Source organism: Pristiophorus japonicus, chromosome 14 (genome assembly GCF_044704955.1).
Source record: "Pristiophorus japonicus isolate sPriJap1 chromosome 14, sPriJap1.hap1, whole genome shotgun sequence".
In the NCBI taxonomy this organism is placed as follows: domain Eukaryota; kingdom Metazoa; phylum Chordata; class Chondrichthyes; family Pristiophoridae; genus Pristiophorus; species Pristiophorus japonicus.
In genome coordinates, this window is record NC_091990.1 from 71,600,963 (window position 1) to 71,620,493 (window position 19,531).

The 19,531-nt window shown below is 50.2% G+C and overlaps 1 protein-coding gene across 2 annotated transcripts in view; it reads left to right on the plus strand.

Annotated features, from left to right (window-relative positions):
- LOC139279948 (SITS-binding protein) overlaps positions 1-19,531 on the plus strand; it is a 153,714-nt gene that overhangs the window by 72,038 nt on the left and 62,145 nt on the right. Inside the window, exon 5 of one of the 2 annotated variants that reach the window (XM_070899294.1) lies at positions 2,694-2,813. The exons of the other annotated variant lie outside the window; for it this stretch is intronic. Within the exon in view, the coding sequence (XP_070755395.1) occupies positions 2,694-2,813 (120 nt within the window). The remainder of the gene's footprint in view (positions 1-2,693; positions 2,814-19,531) is intronic. 2 annotated transcript variants of the gene reach the window in all.

Below are 19,531 nucleotides of genomic sequence, written 5' to 3' on the forward strand. Positions count from 1 at the left end.
CTAGGAGCTAAATTAAAAAGTAAGACTTCAAAAGTAGTAATCTCAGGATTGCTACCAGTGCCACGTGCTAGTTAGAGTAGGAATCACAGGATAGCTCAGATGAATACGTGGCTTGAGGAGTGGTGCAGAAGGGAGCGATTCAAATTCCTTGAACACTGGAACCGGTTTTGGGGGAGGTGGGACCAGTACAAACCGGATGGTCTGCACCTGGGCAGGACCGGAACCAATACCCTAGGGGGAGTGTTTGCTAGTGCTGTTGGGGAGGAGTTAAACTAATATGGCAGGGATTTGGGAACCTATGCAGGGAGACAGAGGGAACTAAAAAGGAGGCAGAAGCAAAATATAGAAAAGAGAATAGTAAAAGTGGAGGGCAGAGAAACCCAAGGCAAAAAACAAAAAGGACCACATTACAGCAAAATTCTGAAGGGGCAAAGTGTGTTAAAAAAAACAAGCCTGAAGGCTCTGTGCCTCAATGCGAGGAGTATTCAGAATAAGGTGGATGAATTAACTGCGCAGATAGCAGTTAACGGATACGATGTGATTGGCATCAAGGAGACATGGCTCCAGGGGGATCAAGGCTGGGAACTCAACATCCAAGGGTATTCAGCATTTAGGAAGGAGAGACAGAAAGGAAAAGGAGGCGGGTCTGGCGTTGCTGGTTAAAGATGAAATCAATGCAATTGTAAGGAAGGACATTAGCCAGGATGATGTGGAATTGGTATGAGTGGAGCTGCGCAATACCAAAGGGCTGAAAATGCTAATGGGTGTTGTGTATAGACCACCAAATAGTAGTAGTGAGGTTGGGGACAGCATCAAGCAAGAAATAAGGGATGTGTGCAATAAAGGTACAGCAGTAATCATGGGTGACTTTAATCCACACATTGATTGGGCTAACCTAACTGGTAGCGATGCGTTGGAGGAGGATTTCCTGGAGTGTATTAGGGATGGTTTTCTGGACCAATATGTCGAGGAACCAACCAGGGAGCTGGCCTTCCTAGACTGGGTATTGTGTAATGAGAAGGGACTAATTAGCAATCTTGTTGTGCGAGGCCCCTTGGGGAGAAGTGACCATTATATGGTAGAATTCCTTATTAAGATGGAGAGTGACAAAGTTAATTTGGAAACTAGGGTCCTGAACATAAGGAAAGGTAACTTCGACGGTATGAGGCGTGAATTGGCGAGAATAAACTGGCAAACGATATTAAAAGGGTTGATGATGGATAAGCAATGGCAAACATTTAAAGATCACATGGATGAACTTCAGCAAATGTACATCCTTGTCTGGAGTAAAATAAAACTGGGAAGGTGGCTCAACCATGGCTAACAAAGGAAATTAAGGATAGTGTTAAAGCCAAGGAAAAGGCATATAAATTGGCTAGAAAAAGCAACAAACCTGAGGACTGGGAGAAATTTAGAATTCAACAGAGGAGGACGAAGGGTTTAATTAAGAGGGTGAAAATAGAGTATGAGAGGAAGCTTGCAGGGAATATAAAAACTGACTGCAAAAGCTTCTTTAAATATGTGAAGAGAAAAAGATTAGTAAAGACAAACGTAGGTCCCTTGCATTTGGATTCAGGTGAAATTATAATGGGGAACAAAGAAATGGCAGACCAATTGAACCAATACTTCGGTTTGTCTTCACAAAGGAAGATACAAATAACCTTCCGAAGGTACTAGAGGACAGTGGGTCTAGTGAGAAGGAGGAACTGAAGGATATCCTTATTAAGCAGGAAATTGTGTTAGGGAAATTGATGGGATTGAAGGCCGATAAATCTCCGGGGCCTGATAGTCTTCATCCCAGAGTGCTCAAGGAAGTGGCCCTAGAAATAGTGGATGCATTGGTGATCATTTTCCAACAGTCTCCCGACTCTGGATCAGTTGCCATGGACTGGAGGGTAGCTAATGTAACACCACTTTTTAAAAAAGGAGGGAGAGAGAAAACGGGTAATTATAGACCGGTTAGCTTGACATCAGTAGTGGGGAAAATGTTGGAATCGATCATGAAGGACAAAATAGCAGCGCATTTGGAAAGCGGTGACAGGATCGGATCAAGTCAGCATGGATTTATGAAAGGGAAATCATGCTTGACGAATCTTCTGGAATTTTTTGAGGATGTAACCAGCAGAGTGGACAAGAGAGAACCAGTGGATGTGGTGTATTTAGACTTTGAGAAGGCTTTTGACTAGGTCCCGCACAAGAGATTGTTGTGCAAAGTCAAAGCACATGGTATTAGCGATAATATATTGACGTGGATAGGGAACTGGTTGGCAGTGTAAGGGGTGGTTTTCAGGGGGTCAGCTTTCCCTTCTGACCTTATATGAGCGGTTCCGAATCGCTCCCACACCCTTGGTTCTAGACACTGGAATTATGAAGGGACTGTGACAGACTTGGACAGACAATCGGTTTCAAGGTAGGAAGCAGGTATGGCTTTATTGTGTTTAAAAAGAAGTAAAAGGCACATCTTTAATAACACACACAGACCAATACATACTGAGGGGTACAACACATTGAATAAATTGTCCAATTACAGTCTGTGGGGAAAAGAATACAGCTTAAACTCTAAATGGGGTAAAGAGGAGAATGCAGATACATTTACACAAGTTATCCCAGCCTCACTCCCCCAATTCCCCTAACTAACTAAGTTATAGATCTGTGGGTTCAGGGGCCATGCTCACCAATCCCCTTTTTGACAGTTGCCGGTGAATCACGGTTTCGGGGTTCGCTGCACTTGGCTTTCTAGGCGAGCCATACCCCGGACGGAGGAGAGGACTTCGGACTGCGTAGTCTTCGGTTGGGGTGCGTCCGTTGATGCGGTAAGTTGCGTTTTGGATGTATGGGGTAAGTACCCACTTTCTTTGGTTAGGAATAGTTTAGTTAGTCCCTTTTGGTAATTTTTCACCCGTTGGTCGTTCCGAAGTAGATTGTAGAGTGGAAATAAATGTCGATTCTTCGGTTTTTGCTGAGTTGGTTTTGGTTGGTCGTTTCGCTGGTTGTGGTGGCCCGGGTTGTCAATTTGGTTGCTGACAACCTTCCATTTCGTGGGCCTCGTGCTCAGTCAGTCTTTGACGATTTCTTGTAGTTTCCGTCACTACTCCATTTCTTCACTCCCCACCTCCGGCTGCTTGTGTCTGTCTGTGTTTGAGTCTGTGTTCTGCTGTTCAAGTCTGTGTCCTACTTTCTGTATTCTGTTCCTTGGTAATACTGTGAAATAGATATACCCACCAAAGGCTTCCTTATCTCCCACCAAATCTAGCCCAGCTAACTGAAACTTGATTAAGTTGTTTTAATCTGGCGCTAATAGGCTTTTCGAAGTTGATGAGCTCTCCATTGTGCTAGTCTGGCCTGAGCCAGATATTTCTATGCCTGTTGAAAAGGTGTTGGAATATGTATGTGGCATTGTTTAAATGCTAATGTTTTCAAGGGGCAAGTTTCGAGGGTATACAGTTCCCAGACAATTTGATTAGTTCCAATGTCCAAACTGGCCCTTTAGATATTGACCCCACCCCTTTTCTTGCAGACCCAACATACACCTTTTAAAAATCCCAAATTCAATTATAGTTTGTAGTTTCTTCCATGTGCACTTTAGGATTTCAAACTTTCTGGTAGATAGTTCCAAATTAAATTCACTTTCCTATGAGTCCAAACATTGGTCTCCATGAATGCACCCCCTTTTATCCCCTGCAAGCCTCGTCTGCCCCTTTAAAATTCATTTGTGTCCCAAAGTTTTCCTTCCATTTTAAAAGTCCAGAAAGGGATTCTTCTCCTCTGCAGGGGAAAGGTACCTGGAATCTTTGCGAGATATTGGCAAATTCTACATTCCCCCCTGTGATACCATATCACTTATGGTATCATTCTTCGAGGTGAGCAAAGTTCCTGACTCCCAAGAGATAACCTTCCCCGCAAATTAGCTAAACTAATACCCAAAATGCATTACACTTATGCAACATCACCATAGATGCACACTTTTCCCTTTACAGGTACAAACTTTTTACATTTATACCCTCCCAGCTTGGAGGGGGTTCAATCATTACAATTGCATTTCAGCATAGTTACATTTCATTTCAGTTACATTTATTCACCAGCATATAGGCAACGTACAACCACATTACAGAAGGAAAAAAAACATAGATTAAAACTAAACAACATCAATTGGTCTCCTGAGGTTTGTCCATCACCCGGTAATGTCTAGATCCTGCCCTTAAGAACTGCTCTCAGGCTGGCTGACACACAAGACAAACTCAAAATAATCACCTAAACATTACTGCAACATTAACCTCAATTCTAAACTAAACCTTAAAATGTAAAAATGGTGCAGTCAGCTGCTTTAAACTAAAATTAGAGCTATGTACAACCGCCACCCGTCTCCGGGTGGCCTGGTTAGTCCCTGTCAGGCCCAAGCCTTGTGCGGCCTGATAGCCGCCTGGGTGCTGGGGTTTCCCCGCAGCCGGTGAGCTGGAGACTCTTGTCTCTGGGACAGCTCGTTGCTACTGCTCCTGTGAGTCCCTCACCGCTGGAGGCGGCTGGCTGGTGTTCCCTACTCTGTACTTCTGACCTTCGGCCTTTCCTGTCGGGCTGCCCTTCTCCTAGGGTAGAATCGCTGAGGCTCAGATGCCGGTGACCACGGTATCTTTGGCCGTGGTGTACGGAGGGTCCTTCTCAGGGCTTGGGTTACTGGGGGTGCGTCCGAATCCCAAACGATGGGTGGGATAGCCCCTCCAGTACTGCAATTCACCGTCCCTATAGGCATGGTTTCTGAGCCTGCCACATTCCCTGTGGGCCCTCCACCGTCGGGGGCGGCCAACAGAGGGTCCCTGTCCTGAGGACGGTTCACCCCTCCCGGCTGCCCTCTGTGGTTGGCTGACCCTGGGTTGTACAGCTTGCACTGATTGATGTGGAACCACTTAGTACGGCGGGGCAGCTTTATGGCATAGACCATCGGGCTTGCCTTGTCCACAATGCTGTATGGCCCCATATATAATGCTTCAAAAACCCCGACCCGAGCATAGTTCCTCACCATGACCTGGTCCCCTATCTCCCATTCATGGTGTTTGCTGGGTTCTAGCAGCAATCGGTTACTCTGATGCTGTCTGCCCATGTAACTAGCAGCCTGCCAGTGAATCTGTTTGAGGTGTTCAAACAGGTTCCTGACAAACCGGTCCCGGTTCACCTCTCTGAGCTGATCTTCTGTGAGCACCGGGGCTAAGACATGGGTGGGGGTCCGCATGATCCGGCCAGTCATGAGCTCATATGGGGAATACCCGGTGCTCTTTGACTGGCTGGCTCGGATCCCCATTCGGACCAATGGTAAGACCTCCACCCACTTTTGGGGTGAGTCTCAGTTTCCTTCCGCAGCCTTTCTTTAATGGTGCGGTTTAAACGCTCCACAATACCCGATGACTGTGGATTGTGGGCAACGTGCCATTTCCCCTCAATGCCGAGCACCTTCAGGGTTGCCTGCATTACCTGTCCGGTGAAATGGCTCCCCTGGTCCGACTCCACATACTGTGGGAGTCCCCACCGGGAGAACACTTCCCTCACTAGAATCTTAGCTGTCCCTAGTGTGGTGGCTGTTCGGCAGGGGAAGGCGTCAACCCATTTTGAGAACACGTCCACCAGGACTAGGCAGTATTTGTAGCCTCCCTGGGCGGTGGGTAGGGGCCCGATGTAGTCAATTTGGATTGACTGCCATGGTCCCTCTACCTACCTGACGTGTCCTAGGGACACCTTCCTTTTCTGGGGGTCAGGGTTGTTCGCCATACACCAGGCAGTTCGCACAGAACTCGCGGACGTCCTCCCTGAGTCCCGGCCACCATCCTGCCTGTTCCACCCGTTGCCAGGTGGTCTCAGGCCCAGGGTGTCCCGCTCCTGGACCCTCATGGGCCAGTTTTAGGAATTCCCTCTGGTGCTGCTGGGCCAGACCCATTGTCCCTCTTTAAACAGCATGCCTTCCTTAACGGTAATGGCTGCTGTGCCGTACGGACCTTCTACTCTCTTTCCTCTAGCTAGCGCATTCAGGACAGCTTTCAGGACTGGGTCCTGTGCCTGAACTGTTTTTAAGTCTGGGGCCAAAGCTATCCCTGTACTCTCTGCTGCCCTGTTCTTATTCTTGACTGCTGCTATGCGGCCGGTGTCATAGGGGTCCCAGAACTTTCCCATGCGGGCACCTTCTTTGGCCAGTTTGTCAGCCTGTTGGTTTCCCTCTGCACGGGGTTCGGTTTTTGAATGGGCCTTCACCTGATGTATGTAGACCTTTCCTTCTTCCCCCACCGCTGTCATGATTTTCTCCAGAAGGGGTTTGATTGCCAGGGGTCTCCCGTCAGCGGACATGTATCCGCGACAGGACCAGATAGCCAGGTACTCCGTACATGAATTGCAGGTGAACATACTGTCCGAGCAAATCGTGTACGGGGTAGGGAATTCCTCGGGGTGGGGCACCACGTACATTACGGCGGACAGTTCAGCATGCTGGGCGCTCATGGTGCTGGGGAGCTTGATTTCCAGGGCAATACCTGCCCTTGGGTCATAGACTCTGCACCCAGTGAGTCGTTCGCCAGCAGATACCATGCTGGACCCGTCCACGTAGATGTCCCAAGGACAATGTTCACCTCCCACACCCCTTCTATGGAGCACCTGTGGGCTTTCCCTGGATAGATTAGGTTGGCTGCGAGCCTTGGCTCGCGGGGGTCTTCTACTCTGAGGTCCATCTGGGAGAGGAGCAGGGTCCAGCGAGCAATGCGGGCACTGCTCACCGTCCCGTCCTTAATCCTCCCATCTAGGAGCATCTGAGTAGGTGTGTGGTGGGTTAGAAGTGTTAGAGGAGACCCTCCCGTGAAGATCAAGGATCTTTTCACTGCCCAATGTGTGTCTAGGAGGTGTCTCTCACAGTTGGAATACCCCTTCTCCACATCTGTGAGGATCCTGGAGGAGTAAACCACCGGTCTCAGCTGGCTGTGCCGCTCTTGAAGCAGCACTGAGCTCAAACTGTCCCCGCTGGCTGCCACCTCCAGGAAAAACTCCTTTCCTACATCTATCACTCCTAAGGCTGGCGCGGTCTGCAAGTCTTCTTGAGCTGATTAAATGCTGCCTCGCAACCCTCATCCCAGTCCCACTCTACACTCTTGTGTAGGAGCCTGAGCAGAGGGGCTGCGGTGGCTGCATAATCCTCAATTAAGTTTCTGCAGTACCCGGTGATTCCTAGAAAGGACCTTAGCCCTGTCACTGTGTTGGGGGCTGGTAACTCCTGTACTGCCTCCCTTCTAGCCTTGTCTATTGCCCTTTCCCCAGCGCGCACAGTCAGCCCCAGGAATTTGACTTCCTTCTGGCCGATCTGTGCCTTCTTGGGGTTTACTTTAAACCCTTCTTCTTTTAGCAGCTCCAGCAGCTCAGCCAGCAGTGGGCCATGCTCCTCCCCCTGATCGGTGAACAGAAGCAGGTCATCCACATACTGCATCAACTGCTGGGGTCTGCTAAAGCCCTTTAAACAGTTCGCCATGCATTGGTGAAAAATGCTGGGACTATTGTGGAAGCCTTGGGGAAGACAGTTCCACGTGTATTGTTGGCCCTTAAAGGTAAAGGCGAAATTGTACTGGTCCTCCCGTTTTAAAGGAATGGACCAAAACCCATTTGAAATATCCAGCACCGTGAAAGTGGTTGGCAATGCTGGAATACTCCCTATGAGATCCGCTATGGCTGCTACAATGGGTGCACAGTCAGGGATATTCTTATTTAGTACTCGATAGTCTACGGTGGCCCTCCATGAGTTGTCCGGTTTCTCAACCGGCTACAGTGGAGAGTTCACATGGGTTGCTATCGGTCTTAACACCCCTTGCTCTACCAGTGATCCCAGCGCCGTTGTCAGGTCTGCCTCTGCCTCCCTGGGGAAGTTATGTTGCTTTTGTGGTCGGGTCATGGGGTCCCCTACTATACTAACTTCCACCCCCGTTACCCTACCACAGTCATGTTTGTGGGTGGCAAATGCTGCAAGATGTGCCCGTATATATGCCTGGTACTCCACTGGGGTGTTACTGACCAGTAATTCCAAGTCGTAACCCTCCTTTGGCTTCATGGTACACAACGTTTCCTTGGCCCCTTTTTCTGGGATCACCGCCACCTCACCTTCCCTGTCAGTCACTATGGCTCCCCATAGACAGTGGTTCCTGAGATCCACTAGGATCTGGTGGCCAATGATAAAATCAGCTCCCAGGATCCCTTTTCCCTTCTGCTCCCATTTCATCAGGACACACTTCCATTTGGTTTTGAGTGTCCCTAACTGAATGGTGAGCGGGATGGAAAATGAACCAGTTTGCTCATTGCCTGTGAACCCCACTAGACTGTACGGGACCCTGTTCGATAGGGGTGAGGTAGCTGGGTTATCTGCATATACAAGGGTGCTGGAAGCACCGGTATCTAGCAGGTAGGTCCCTTTCACTTTCTCCACCTCCATTGTAACGCACGGTTTCTAGGGAACACAGGTACACAGGCTGCACTGGCCTTAGTCATGCATCTGGGTGGGTTGGAGCAGAGGGTTTTACCGTACCGGCTACTGGACCGGTTGCGATAGCTACTGCTCCCTGTCCGTTTATGAGTGTCTGTAGGGCGGCTACGAATGTCTCATATGTGTCGGGTGTTCCTGCCCCGGCCTTACGGGCTGGGGCTGGAGTGGCCTTTCCCTTAGTCTCTTTCCAGGGGTTCCTACAATCCTTCCTCCAGTGCCCACTTTTTCCACACCCAAAACACTCGCCCCCTTTGTGGGGAGGGTTCCCACCTTCCTGATGCCACTCTCTCTTGCCTTGGCTGGGTTTAATCTCATGGACCCTCCCTTTAGAGGAGGGCTCCTCTGTCCCTCTACTGTTCCGGTAAGCCAGGGTCAACTGCCTGACCACTGTCTCCTCGGTGGTTCTGGGATCTCTTGGATCGAACCAGACCTCAGCTTTTGCCTTTACTCCAGGTAGGCTGTTTGCCACCAGGCTGCGGAGCCAGTGAGCCAGCTCGTTAGGGTTCAGGTGGGCCCGGTCAAGAACCCCACTACAGGCCCTTTTGTAGACCGGCCACAACCTGTCGGCGAAAGCCTGTGGAGTCTCCCCATCGAGCTGCACTGTCTTCTCCACTCGGGAGAAAGGACTCCCATCGTTCATACCCATGGCCTCTAGAACCTCCTCCTTAACCGTAGCGTACGTGTTTCGCCCCTTTCTGCTGTCTGCAGAGAGGGAATAGCACAGCTTGGTGTCTAGCGAGAAGAGCAACAGCTTAGCCTGCTCTGAATCATCGCACCCGTTAATATCCCCTGTGTATTCCACTTCCAGGAAGTGTACCGAGGGATCCCCCTGTTGGGTGAGCTTACTTAGGTGGCCTATCATAGCCCTCAGTTTTTGGGTGTCGTGGGGGACTACGAAGTTGCTTTCTAGGGGTCCTGCTGTCCCATTGGCATCAGGCGGGCCAAACTTCTGCTGCCGGACCGGGTGCATTGGCCCTGGTTCCGGCCCTTCTTGTATTGGTTCGCCCGCTTCCCACTGCTGCCAAGCCGAGTTAAAACTCGGGGCTGCCGGTGTTGGTAGTTTGTAATCCTTGCCTGCCCCGCACTCTGGCTGACACCGCTGCTGCCCCGGGCCATTCCTGGGAGCTGCGGACGGTGACTGAGGGGTTTCTCCTTGTCCAACCAGGTGTTCCTGGGCTAAACCCGGGTTTATCAGGCACACCATGCCTTTAGCCCGGGATAGAGCAAGGTTCAAGCTTTGGATCTGCTGCTGGCAGGGACCGTGGTCTCCTGCCTCAAATTCCCTGGCACTGGCTACCTTATAGGCTACCTGAATGTCTTTCACCCTCTCCCCGTACTCTTTAACTTGCTTGGCGAGGCAGGAATTCTCTTCCCGCAATGCCAGTTCGCTATTCTTGGCTGTAAAAGGTCCAGTTGGGTTTTGTGCCTTTCTTTAGTGAGCTCTCTACTTTCCTTTAACTGTCCCAACTCTGTCCACAGCCTTTCCCCGACTGTGGCCCTTGCGCTGGATCTCTCTTCTGCCTGCCTCAATACTTCCTTTAAATTCTCATTCTCCTCATCTAGAAGCCGGATATGTTGCTGAAGGCAAATTAGCAAAATGGCCTTCTCTATCGACTTTTTATGGTCCTTGCTCTCGGTCCATTGAGCTGCAGCATCTTCTGGACGCTCAGCATACAATAGATCGAGTACCCACTCCTTAGCCACATTTACCTTCTTAAACACATACGAGGAAATCCCCTCTTCCATTTTGCTTCGTTTCCTGATACCAGTCTCTCTCTTATCACGTCCCTTGTACCAGTGTCCCATCTGGGTCGCCATTATGTAAGGGGTGTTTTTCAGGGGTTCAGCTTTCCCTTCTGACCTTATATGAGCGGTTCCGAATCACTCCCACACCCTTGGTTCTAGACACTGGAATTATGAAGGGACTGTGACAGACTTGGACAGACAATCGGTTTCAAGGTAGGAAGCAGGTATGGCTTTATTGTGTTTAAAAAGAAGTTAAAGGCACACCTTTAATAACACACACAGACCAATACACACTGAGGGGTACAACACATTGAATAAATTGTCCAATTACAGTCTGTGGGGAAAAGAATACAGCTTAAACTCTAAATGGGGTAAAGCGGAGAATGCAGATACATTTACACAAGTTATCCCAGCCTCCCTCCCCCAATTCCCCTACCTAACTAAGTTATAGCTCTGGGTTCAGGGGCCATGCTCACCAATCCCCTTTTTGACAGTTGCCGGTGAATCACGGTTTCGGGGTTCGCTGCACTTGGCCTTCTAGGCGAGCCGTACCCCGGACGGAGGAGAGGACTTCGGACTGCGTTTGGGGTGCGTCCGTTGATGTGGTAAGTTGCGTTTTGGATGTATGGGGTAAGTACCCACTTTCTTTGGTTAGGAATAGTTTAGTTAGTCCCTTTTGGTAATTTCTCACCGGTTGGTCGTTCCGAAGTAGATTGTAGAGTGGAAATAAATGTCGATTCTTCGGTTTTTGCTGAGTTGGTTTTGGTTGGTCGTTTCGCTGGTTGTGGTGGCCCGGGTTGTCAATTTGGTTGTTGACAACCTTCCATTTCGTGGGCCTCGTGCTCGGTCGGTCCTTGACGATTTCTTGTAGTTTCCTTCACTACTCCATTTTTTCACTCCCCACCTCCGGCTGCTTGTGTCTGTCTGTGTTTGAGTCTGTGTTCTGCTGTTCAAGTCTGTGTCCTGCTTTCTGTATTCTGTTCCTTGGTAAAACTGGGAAATAGATATACCCACCAAAGGCTTCCTTATCTCCCACCAAATCTAGTCCAGCTAACTGAAACTTGATTAAGTGGTTTTAATCTGGCGTTAATAGGCTTTTTGAAGTTGATGAGCTCTCCATTGTGCTAGACTGGCCTGAGCCAGATATTTCTATGCCTGTTGAAAAGGTGTTGGAATATGTATGTGGCATTGTTTAAATGCTAATGTTTTCAAGGGGCAAGTTTCAAGGGTATACAGTTCCCAAACAATTTGATTAGTTCCAATGTCCAAACTGGCCCTTTAGATATTGACCCCACCCCTTTTCTTGCAGACCCAACATACACCTTTTAAAAATCTCAAATTCGATTAAAGTTTGTAGTTTCTTCCATGTGCACTTTAGGATTTCAAACTTTCTGGTAGATAGTTCCAAATTAAATTCACTTTCCTATGAGTCCAAACACTGGGGGGGGGGGGTCTCCATGAATGCACCCCCTTTTATCCCCTGCAGGCCTCGTCTGCCCTTTTAAAATTCGTTTGTGTCCCAAAGTTTTCCTTCCATTTTAAAAGTCCAGAAAGGGATTCTTCTCCTCTGCAGGGGAAACGTACCAGGAATCTTTGCGAGATATTGGTAAATTCTACAGCAGACAGGAAGCAGAGAGTTGGGATAAACGGGTCCTTTTCAGAATGGAAGGCAGTGACTAGTGGAGTGCCGCAGGGCTCAGTGCTGGGACCCCAGCTCTTTACAATATACATTAACGATTTGGATGAAGCAATAGAGTGTAATATCTCCAAGTATGCAGATGACACTAAACTGGGTGGCGGTGTGAGCTGTGAGTAGGACGCTAAGAGGCTGCAGGATGACTTGGACAGGTTAGGTGAGTGGGCAAATACATGGCAGATGCGGTATGATGTGGATAAATGTGATGTTATCCATTTTGGGGGCAAAAACACGAAGGCAGAATATTATCTGAATGGCGGCAAACTAGGAAAAGGGGAGGTGCAATGAGACCTGGGTGTCATGGTTCATCAGTCACTAAAAGTGAGCACGCAGGTACAGCAGCCGGTGAAGAAGGCAAATGGTATGTTGGCCTTCGTAGCTAGGGGATTTGAATATAGAAGTAGGGAGGTCTTACTGCAGTTGTACAGAGCCTTAGTGAGGTCTCACCTGGAATTTTGTGTTCAGTTTTGGTCTCCTAGTCTGAGGAAGGACGTTCGTGCTATTGAGGGTGTGCAGCGAAGGTTCACCAGACTGATTCCAGGGATGGCTGGGTTGTCATATGAGGAGAGACTGGATCAACTTGGCCTTTATTCACTGGAGTTTAGAAGGATGAGAGGGGATCTCATAGAAACAAATAAGATTCTGACGGGACAGGTCAGGTTAGATGCGGGAAGAATGTTCCCGATGTTGGGGAAATCCAGCACCAGGGGACATAGTCTTAGGATAAGGGGTAGGCCATTTAGGACTGAGATGAGGAGAAACTTCTTCACTCAGAGGGTTGCTAACCTGTGGAATTCCATGTCGCAGAGAGTTGTTGATGCCAGTTCGCTGGATATATTCAAGAGGGAGTTAGAAATGGCTCTTACGGTTAAGGGGATCTAAGGGTATGGAGAGAAAGCAGGAAAGGGGTATTGAAGGAATGATCAACCATGATCTTATTGAATGGCGGTGCAGACTCGAAGGGCCGAATGGCCTACTCCTGCACCTATTTTTCTATGTTTCTATGTTTCTATGTCTGTACTGACCCATACATCCCCAGTCTATACTGACCCATACATCCCCAGTCTGTACTGACCCATACATCCCCAGTCTGTACTGACCCATACATCCCCAGTCTGTACTGACCCACACATCCCCAGTCTGTACTGACCCATAAATCCACAGTCTGTACTGACCCATACATCCCCAGTCTGTACTGACCCCTACATCCCCAGTCTGTACCGACCCATACATCCCCAGTCTGTACTGACCCATACACCCTGAGTCTACTGACCCATACACCCCCAGACTGTACTGACCCATACATCTCCAGTCTGTACCGACCCATACATCCCCAGTCTGTACTGACCCATACACCCTGAGTCTACTGACCCATACATCCCCAGTCTGTACTGACCCATACATCCCCAGTCTGTACTGACCCATACATCCCCAGTCTGTACTGACCCATACATCCCCAGTCTGTATAGACCCATACACTCCCAGTCTGTACTGACCCATACATCCCCAGGACATTCTGAATAGGGAGGGTGAACAGCCAGTTGTCGTAGTACATATAGGTACCAATAACATAGGAAAGAAACGGGATGAGTTCCTACGAGGCGAATTTAGGGAGCTAGGAGCTAAATTAAAAAGTAGGACCTCAAAAGTAGTAATCTCAGGATTGCTACCAGTGCCACGTGCTAGTCAGAGTAGGAATTGCAGGATAGCTCAGATGAATAAGTGGCTTGAGGAGTGGTGCAGAAGGGAGTGATTCAAATTCCTGGAACATTGGAACCGGTTTTGGGGGAGGTGGGACCAGTACAAACCGGACGGTCTGCACCTGGGCAGGACTGGAACCAATATCCTAGGGGGTGTGTTTGCTAGTGCTGTTGGGGAGGAGTTAAACTAATATGGCAGGGGGATGGGAACCTATGCAGGGAGACAGAGGGAACTAAAAAGGAGGCAGAAGCAAAATATAGAAAGGAGAATAGTAAAAGTGGAGGGCAGAGAAACCCAAGGCAAAAAACAAAAAGGACCACTTTACAGCAAAATTCTGAAGGGGCAAAGTGTGTTAAAAAAACAAGCCTGAAGGCTCTGTGCCTCAATGCGAGGAGTATTCGGAATAAGGTGGATGAACTAACTGTGCAGATAGCAGTTAACGGATACGATGTGTTTGGCATCAAGGAGACATGGCTCCAGGGGGATCAAGGCTGGGAACTCAACATCCAAGGGTATTCAGCATTTAGGAAGGAGAGACAGAAAGGAAAAGGAGGCGGGTCTGGCATTGCTGGTTAAAGATGAAATCAATGCAATTGTAAGGAAGGACATTAGCCAGGATGATGTGAAATTGGTATGAGTGGAGCTGCGCAATACCAAAGGGCTGAAAATGCTAATGGATGTTGTGTATAGACCACCAAATAGTAGTAGTGAGGTTGGGGACAGCATCAAGCAAGAAATAAGGGATGTGTGCAATAAAGGTACAGCAGTAATCATGGGTGACTTTAATCCACACATTGATTGGGCTAACCTAACTGGTAGCAATGCGGTGGAGGAGGATTTCCTGGAGTGTATTAGGGATGGTTTTCTGGACCAATATGTCGAGGAACCAACCAGGGAGCTGGCCTTCCTAGACTGGGTATTGTGTAATGAGAAGGGACTAATTAGTAATCTTGTTGTGCGAGGCCCCTTGGGGAAAAGTGACCATAATATGGTAGAATTCCTTATTAAGATGGAGAGTGACAAAGTTAATTTGGAAACTAGGATCCTGAACTTAAGGAAAGGTAACTTCTTCGGTATGAGGCGTGAATTGGCGAGAATAAACTGGCAAACGATACTAAAAGGGTTGATGATGGATAAGCAATGGCAAACATTTAAAGATCACATGGATGAACTTCAGCAAATATACATCCCTGTCTGGAGTAAAAATAAAACTGGGAAGGTGGCTCAACCATGGCTAACAAAGGAATTAAAGAATAGTGTTAAAGCCAAGGAAGAGGCATATAAATTGGCTAGAAAAAGCAACAAACCTGAGGACTGGGAGAAATTTAGAATTCAACAGAGGAGGACGAAGGGTTTAATTAAGAGGGTGAAAATAGAGTACGAGAGGAAGCTTGCAGGGAATATAAAAACTGACTGCAAAAGCTTCTATAAATATGTGAAGAGAAAAAGATTAGTAAAGACAAACGTTGGTCCCTTGCAGTTGGATTCAGGTGAAATTATAATGGGGAACAAAGAAATGGCAGACCAATTGAACCAATACTTCGGTTCTGTCTTCACGAAGGAAGATACAAATAACCTTCCGAAGGTACTAGGGGACAGTGGGTCTAGTGAGAAGGAGGAACTGAAGGATATCCTTATTAGGCAGGAAATTGTGTTAGGGAAATTGATGGGATTGAAGGCCGATAAATCTCCGCGGCCTGATAGTCATCATCCCAGAGTACTCAAGGAAGTGGCTCTAGAAATAGTAGATGCACTGGTGATCATTTTCCAACAGTCTCTCGACCCTGGATCAGTTCCCATGGACTGGATGGTAGTTAATGCAATTCCACTTTTTAAAAAAGGAGGGAGAGAGAAAACGGGTAATTATATACCGGTTAGCTTGACATCAGTAGTGGGGAAAATGTTGGAATCGATCATGAAGGACGAAATAGCAGCGCATTTGGAAAGCGGTGACAGGATCGGATCAAGTCAGCATGGACTTATGAAAGGGAAATCATGCTTGACGAATCTTCTGGAATTTTTTGAGGATGTAACCAGCAGAGTGGACAAGGGAGAACAAGTGGATGTGGTGTATTTGGACTTTTAGAAGGCTTTTGACAAGGTCCCGCACAAGAGATTGTTGTGCAAAGTCAAAGCACATGGTATTAGGGGTAATATACTGACGTGGATAGGGAACTGGTTGGCAGACAGGAAGCAGAGAGTTGGGTTAAACGGGTCCTTTTCAGAATGGAAGGCAGTGACTAGTGGAGTGCCGCAGGGCTCAGTGCTGGGACCCCAGCTCTTTAACTATATATTAACGATTTGGATGAAGGAATGGAGTGTAATATCTCCAAGTTTGCAGATGACACTAAACTGGGTGGCGGTGTGAGCTGTGAGTAGGACGCTAAGAGGCTGCAGGATGACTTGGACAGGTTCGGTGAGTGGGCAAATGCATGGCAGATGCGGTATAATGTGGATAAATGTGATGTTATCCAATTTTGGGGCAAAAACACAAAGGCAGAATATTATCTGAGTGGCGGTAAACTAGGAAAAGGGGAGGTGCAAAGAAACCTGGGTGTCATGGTTCATCAGTCACTGAAAGTGGGCACGCAGGTACAGCAGGCGGTGAAGAAGGCAAATGGTATGTTGGCCTTCGTAGCTAGGGAATTTGAATATAGAAGCAGGGAGGTCTTACTGCAGTTGTACAGGGCCTTGGTGAGGCCTCACCTGGAATATTGTGTTCAGTTTTGGTCTCCTAGTCTGAGGGAGGACGTTCGTGCTAATGATGGAGTTCAGCGAAGGTTCACCAGACTGATTCCAGGGATGGCTGGGTTGTCATATGAGGAGAGACTGGATCAATTGGGCCTTTATTCACTGGAGTTTAGAAGGATGAGAGGGGATCTCATAGAAACAGATAAGATTCTGACGGGACTTGACAGGTTAGATGCGGGAAGAATGTTCCTGATGTTGGGGAAGTCCAGCACCGAGGTACATAGTCTTAGGATAAGGGGTAGGCCATTTAGGACTGAGATGAGGAGAAACTTCTTCACTCAGAGAGTTGTTAACCTGTGGAATTCCCTGCCGCAGAGAGTTGTTAATGCCAGTTCACTGGATATATTCAAGAGGGAGTTAGAAATGGCTCTTACCATTAAGTGGATCAAGGAGTATGGAGAGAAAGCAGGAAAGGGGTACTGAAGGAATGATCAGCCATGATCTTATTGAATGGCGGTGCAGACTCGAAGGGCCGAATGGCCTACTCCTGCACCTATTTTTCTATGTTTCTATGTTTCAATATCTGTACTGACCCATACATCCCCAGTCTGTATGGACCCCTACATCCCCAGTCTGTACTGACCCATACATCCCCAGTCTGTACGGACCCCTACATCCCCAGTCTGTACTGACCCATACATCCCCAGTCTGTACTGACCCATACATCCCCAGTCTGTACTGACCCATACATCCCCAGTCTGTAATGACCCATACATCCCCAGTCTGTACTGACCCAGACATCCACAGTCTGTACTGACCCCTACATCCCCAGTCTGTACTGACTCATACATCCCCAGTCTGTACTGACCCATACATCCCCAGTCTGTACCGACCCATACACCCTGAGTCTACTGACCCATACATTCCCAGTCTGTACTGACCCCTACATCCCCAGTCTGTACTGACCCATACATCCCCAGTCTGTACTGACCCATACATCCCCAGTCTGTACTGACCCATACATCCCCAGTCTGTACTGACCCATACATCCCCAGTCTGTACTGACCCATACATCCCCAGTCTGTACTGACCAATACATCCCCAGTCTGTACTGACCCACACATCCCCAGTCTGTACGGACCCATACATCCCCAGTCTGCACTGACCCATACATCCCCAGTCTGTACTGACCCATACATCCCCAGTCTGCACTGACCCATACATCCCCAGTCTGTACTGACCCATACATCCCCAGTCTGTACTGACCCATACATTCCCAGTCTGTACTGATCCATACATCCCCAGTCTGTACTGACCCATACATCCCCAGTCTGTACTGACCCATACATCCCCAGTCTGTATGGACCCATACATCCCCAGTCTGTACTGACCCATACATCCCCAGTCTGTACTGATCCATCCATCCGGGAAACAGGAGTGTGTGGAAGGGCAGGGAGAATGGAGTGTGTGGGGGGGCAGGGGGAGGGGGGAGCGGTGTGTGTGGGGGGTCAGGGCGAGCGGGTGTAAGAGGGGGCAGGGGGGTGGGGCTTGCGGGGTGTGGAGGGGACAAGAGGAGCAGGTGTAAGGGGGGCAGGGGGAGCGGGGCGGGGGCACAGTGGGAGTGGGGGCAAGGGGAGCGGAGTGTGTGGGGCAGCAGGGGGAGGGAGGGGCGGGGGAGTGGAGGGTGGGGGTGGCAGGGGATTCGGGGGGCCAGAGGGAGTGGGGGAGGCGGGGGGGGAATGGGGTGGGGGGGATTGGGGGGTGCAGGGGGTGCGGGGGGGGTGGGGGTAGGGGAGACAGAGGGAGTGGGGAGCGGGGGAGTGGAGCATTGGGGGGCAGGGGGAGCGGTGTGGGTGGTGGTGGTCGGGGGGCAGAGGGAGTAGGGGTGGGGCGGGGAGTGGGTCTGGGAGCGGGTGGGGCAGGGGAGTGGGGGTCGTGTAGCACGGGGAGCAGGTGCTAAGGGGAAGCTCGTGGCAGGTAGGGAATTACTGGAGTCTGGGATGGTCAGACATTGCTGCCGAGAGTTGGGCGTTGGTCCAGGCCTGCTGTCTCATGCAACATCAGTTGCTGAAAGGGAGCACTCGGGGCTCCTGGGGCAGCCTGGCCCGGAATCAACAGAAGGTCAAGGAGCAGGCCTTTAGTTTAACTGCAGGCTCCTCACACGCTCTGGGCTCTGATTTTCACCCAGGGGGCCGTCCGGAGCCACCACCCGCTCCAGCTGCAGCTGGCTGTGCACCGACTCCCCGACCTGGGCCACACTCTGGGCCCACAGTCATTCCTGCTAACATTCCGAGGGGCTTGGGAATGCTCGGCATGCTGACTGCTGACTTCGCCGTGTAGTGAATACCCTGAATGTTTCCGACAGTGTCCGGCTCCCCTCCCTCCCTCCTCCTCCCCCTCCCTTCCCCACCCCCTTCCCTTCCCCATCCCCCTTCCCCACCCCTCCTCCCTTCTCCTCTCCCCCTCCTTATCACCCCTCCCCCCCTCCTCCTCCTCCTCCCTCCTCCTCCCCCTCCCCCCTCCTCCCTCCCCCCTCCCCCCTCCCCCTCCCCCTCCACCTCCCCCCTCCCCCTCCTCTTCCCCCTACCCCCTCCTCTTCCCCCTTCTCCCCTTCCACCTCCCCTCCCCCCTTTCACCTCCCCCTCCCCCTTCCACCTCCCCCCCTTCCCCTTTCCCGCATCCTCTTCCCCCTCCCCCTTTCCCCGCGTCCCCTTCCCCCTCCCCCTTTCCCGCGTCCCCTTCCCCTTCCCCTTTCCCGTGTCCCCTCCCCCTCCTCCCTCCCCCTTTCCTACATCCCCTCCCTCCTTCCCCCTTCCCCCTCCCCCCTTCCCACATCCCCTTCCCCCTCCCCCTTTCCCGCGTCCCCTTCCCCCTCCCCCTTTCCCGCGTTCTCTCCCCCTCCCCCTTCTCCCTCCCCCCTCCCCCTCCCCCCTTCTCCCCTTCCCCCTTCCCATTCCCTCTCCCCCCTGCCCCCTTCTCGCTCCCCCTTCCTCAATCCCACCCTTCCCCAACCCCAGCTTCCTCACCTTCCCCACCTCCCCCCTTCCCACACCTCCCGCCCCTTCCCCCACCCCCGCCCCTTCCCCCACCTCCCCCCCCTTCCCTCACCTCCCCCCTTCCAGTCTCATTCCTCCCCGGCCTTCCAGTCTCACCCTTCCCCCGCCTTCACACTCAGCTGAGCCCCTTCTTGGAGCCTGTGGGTG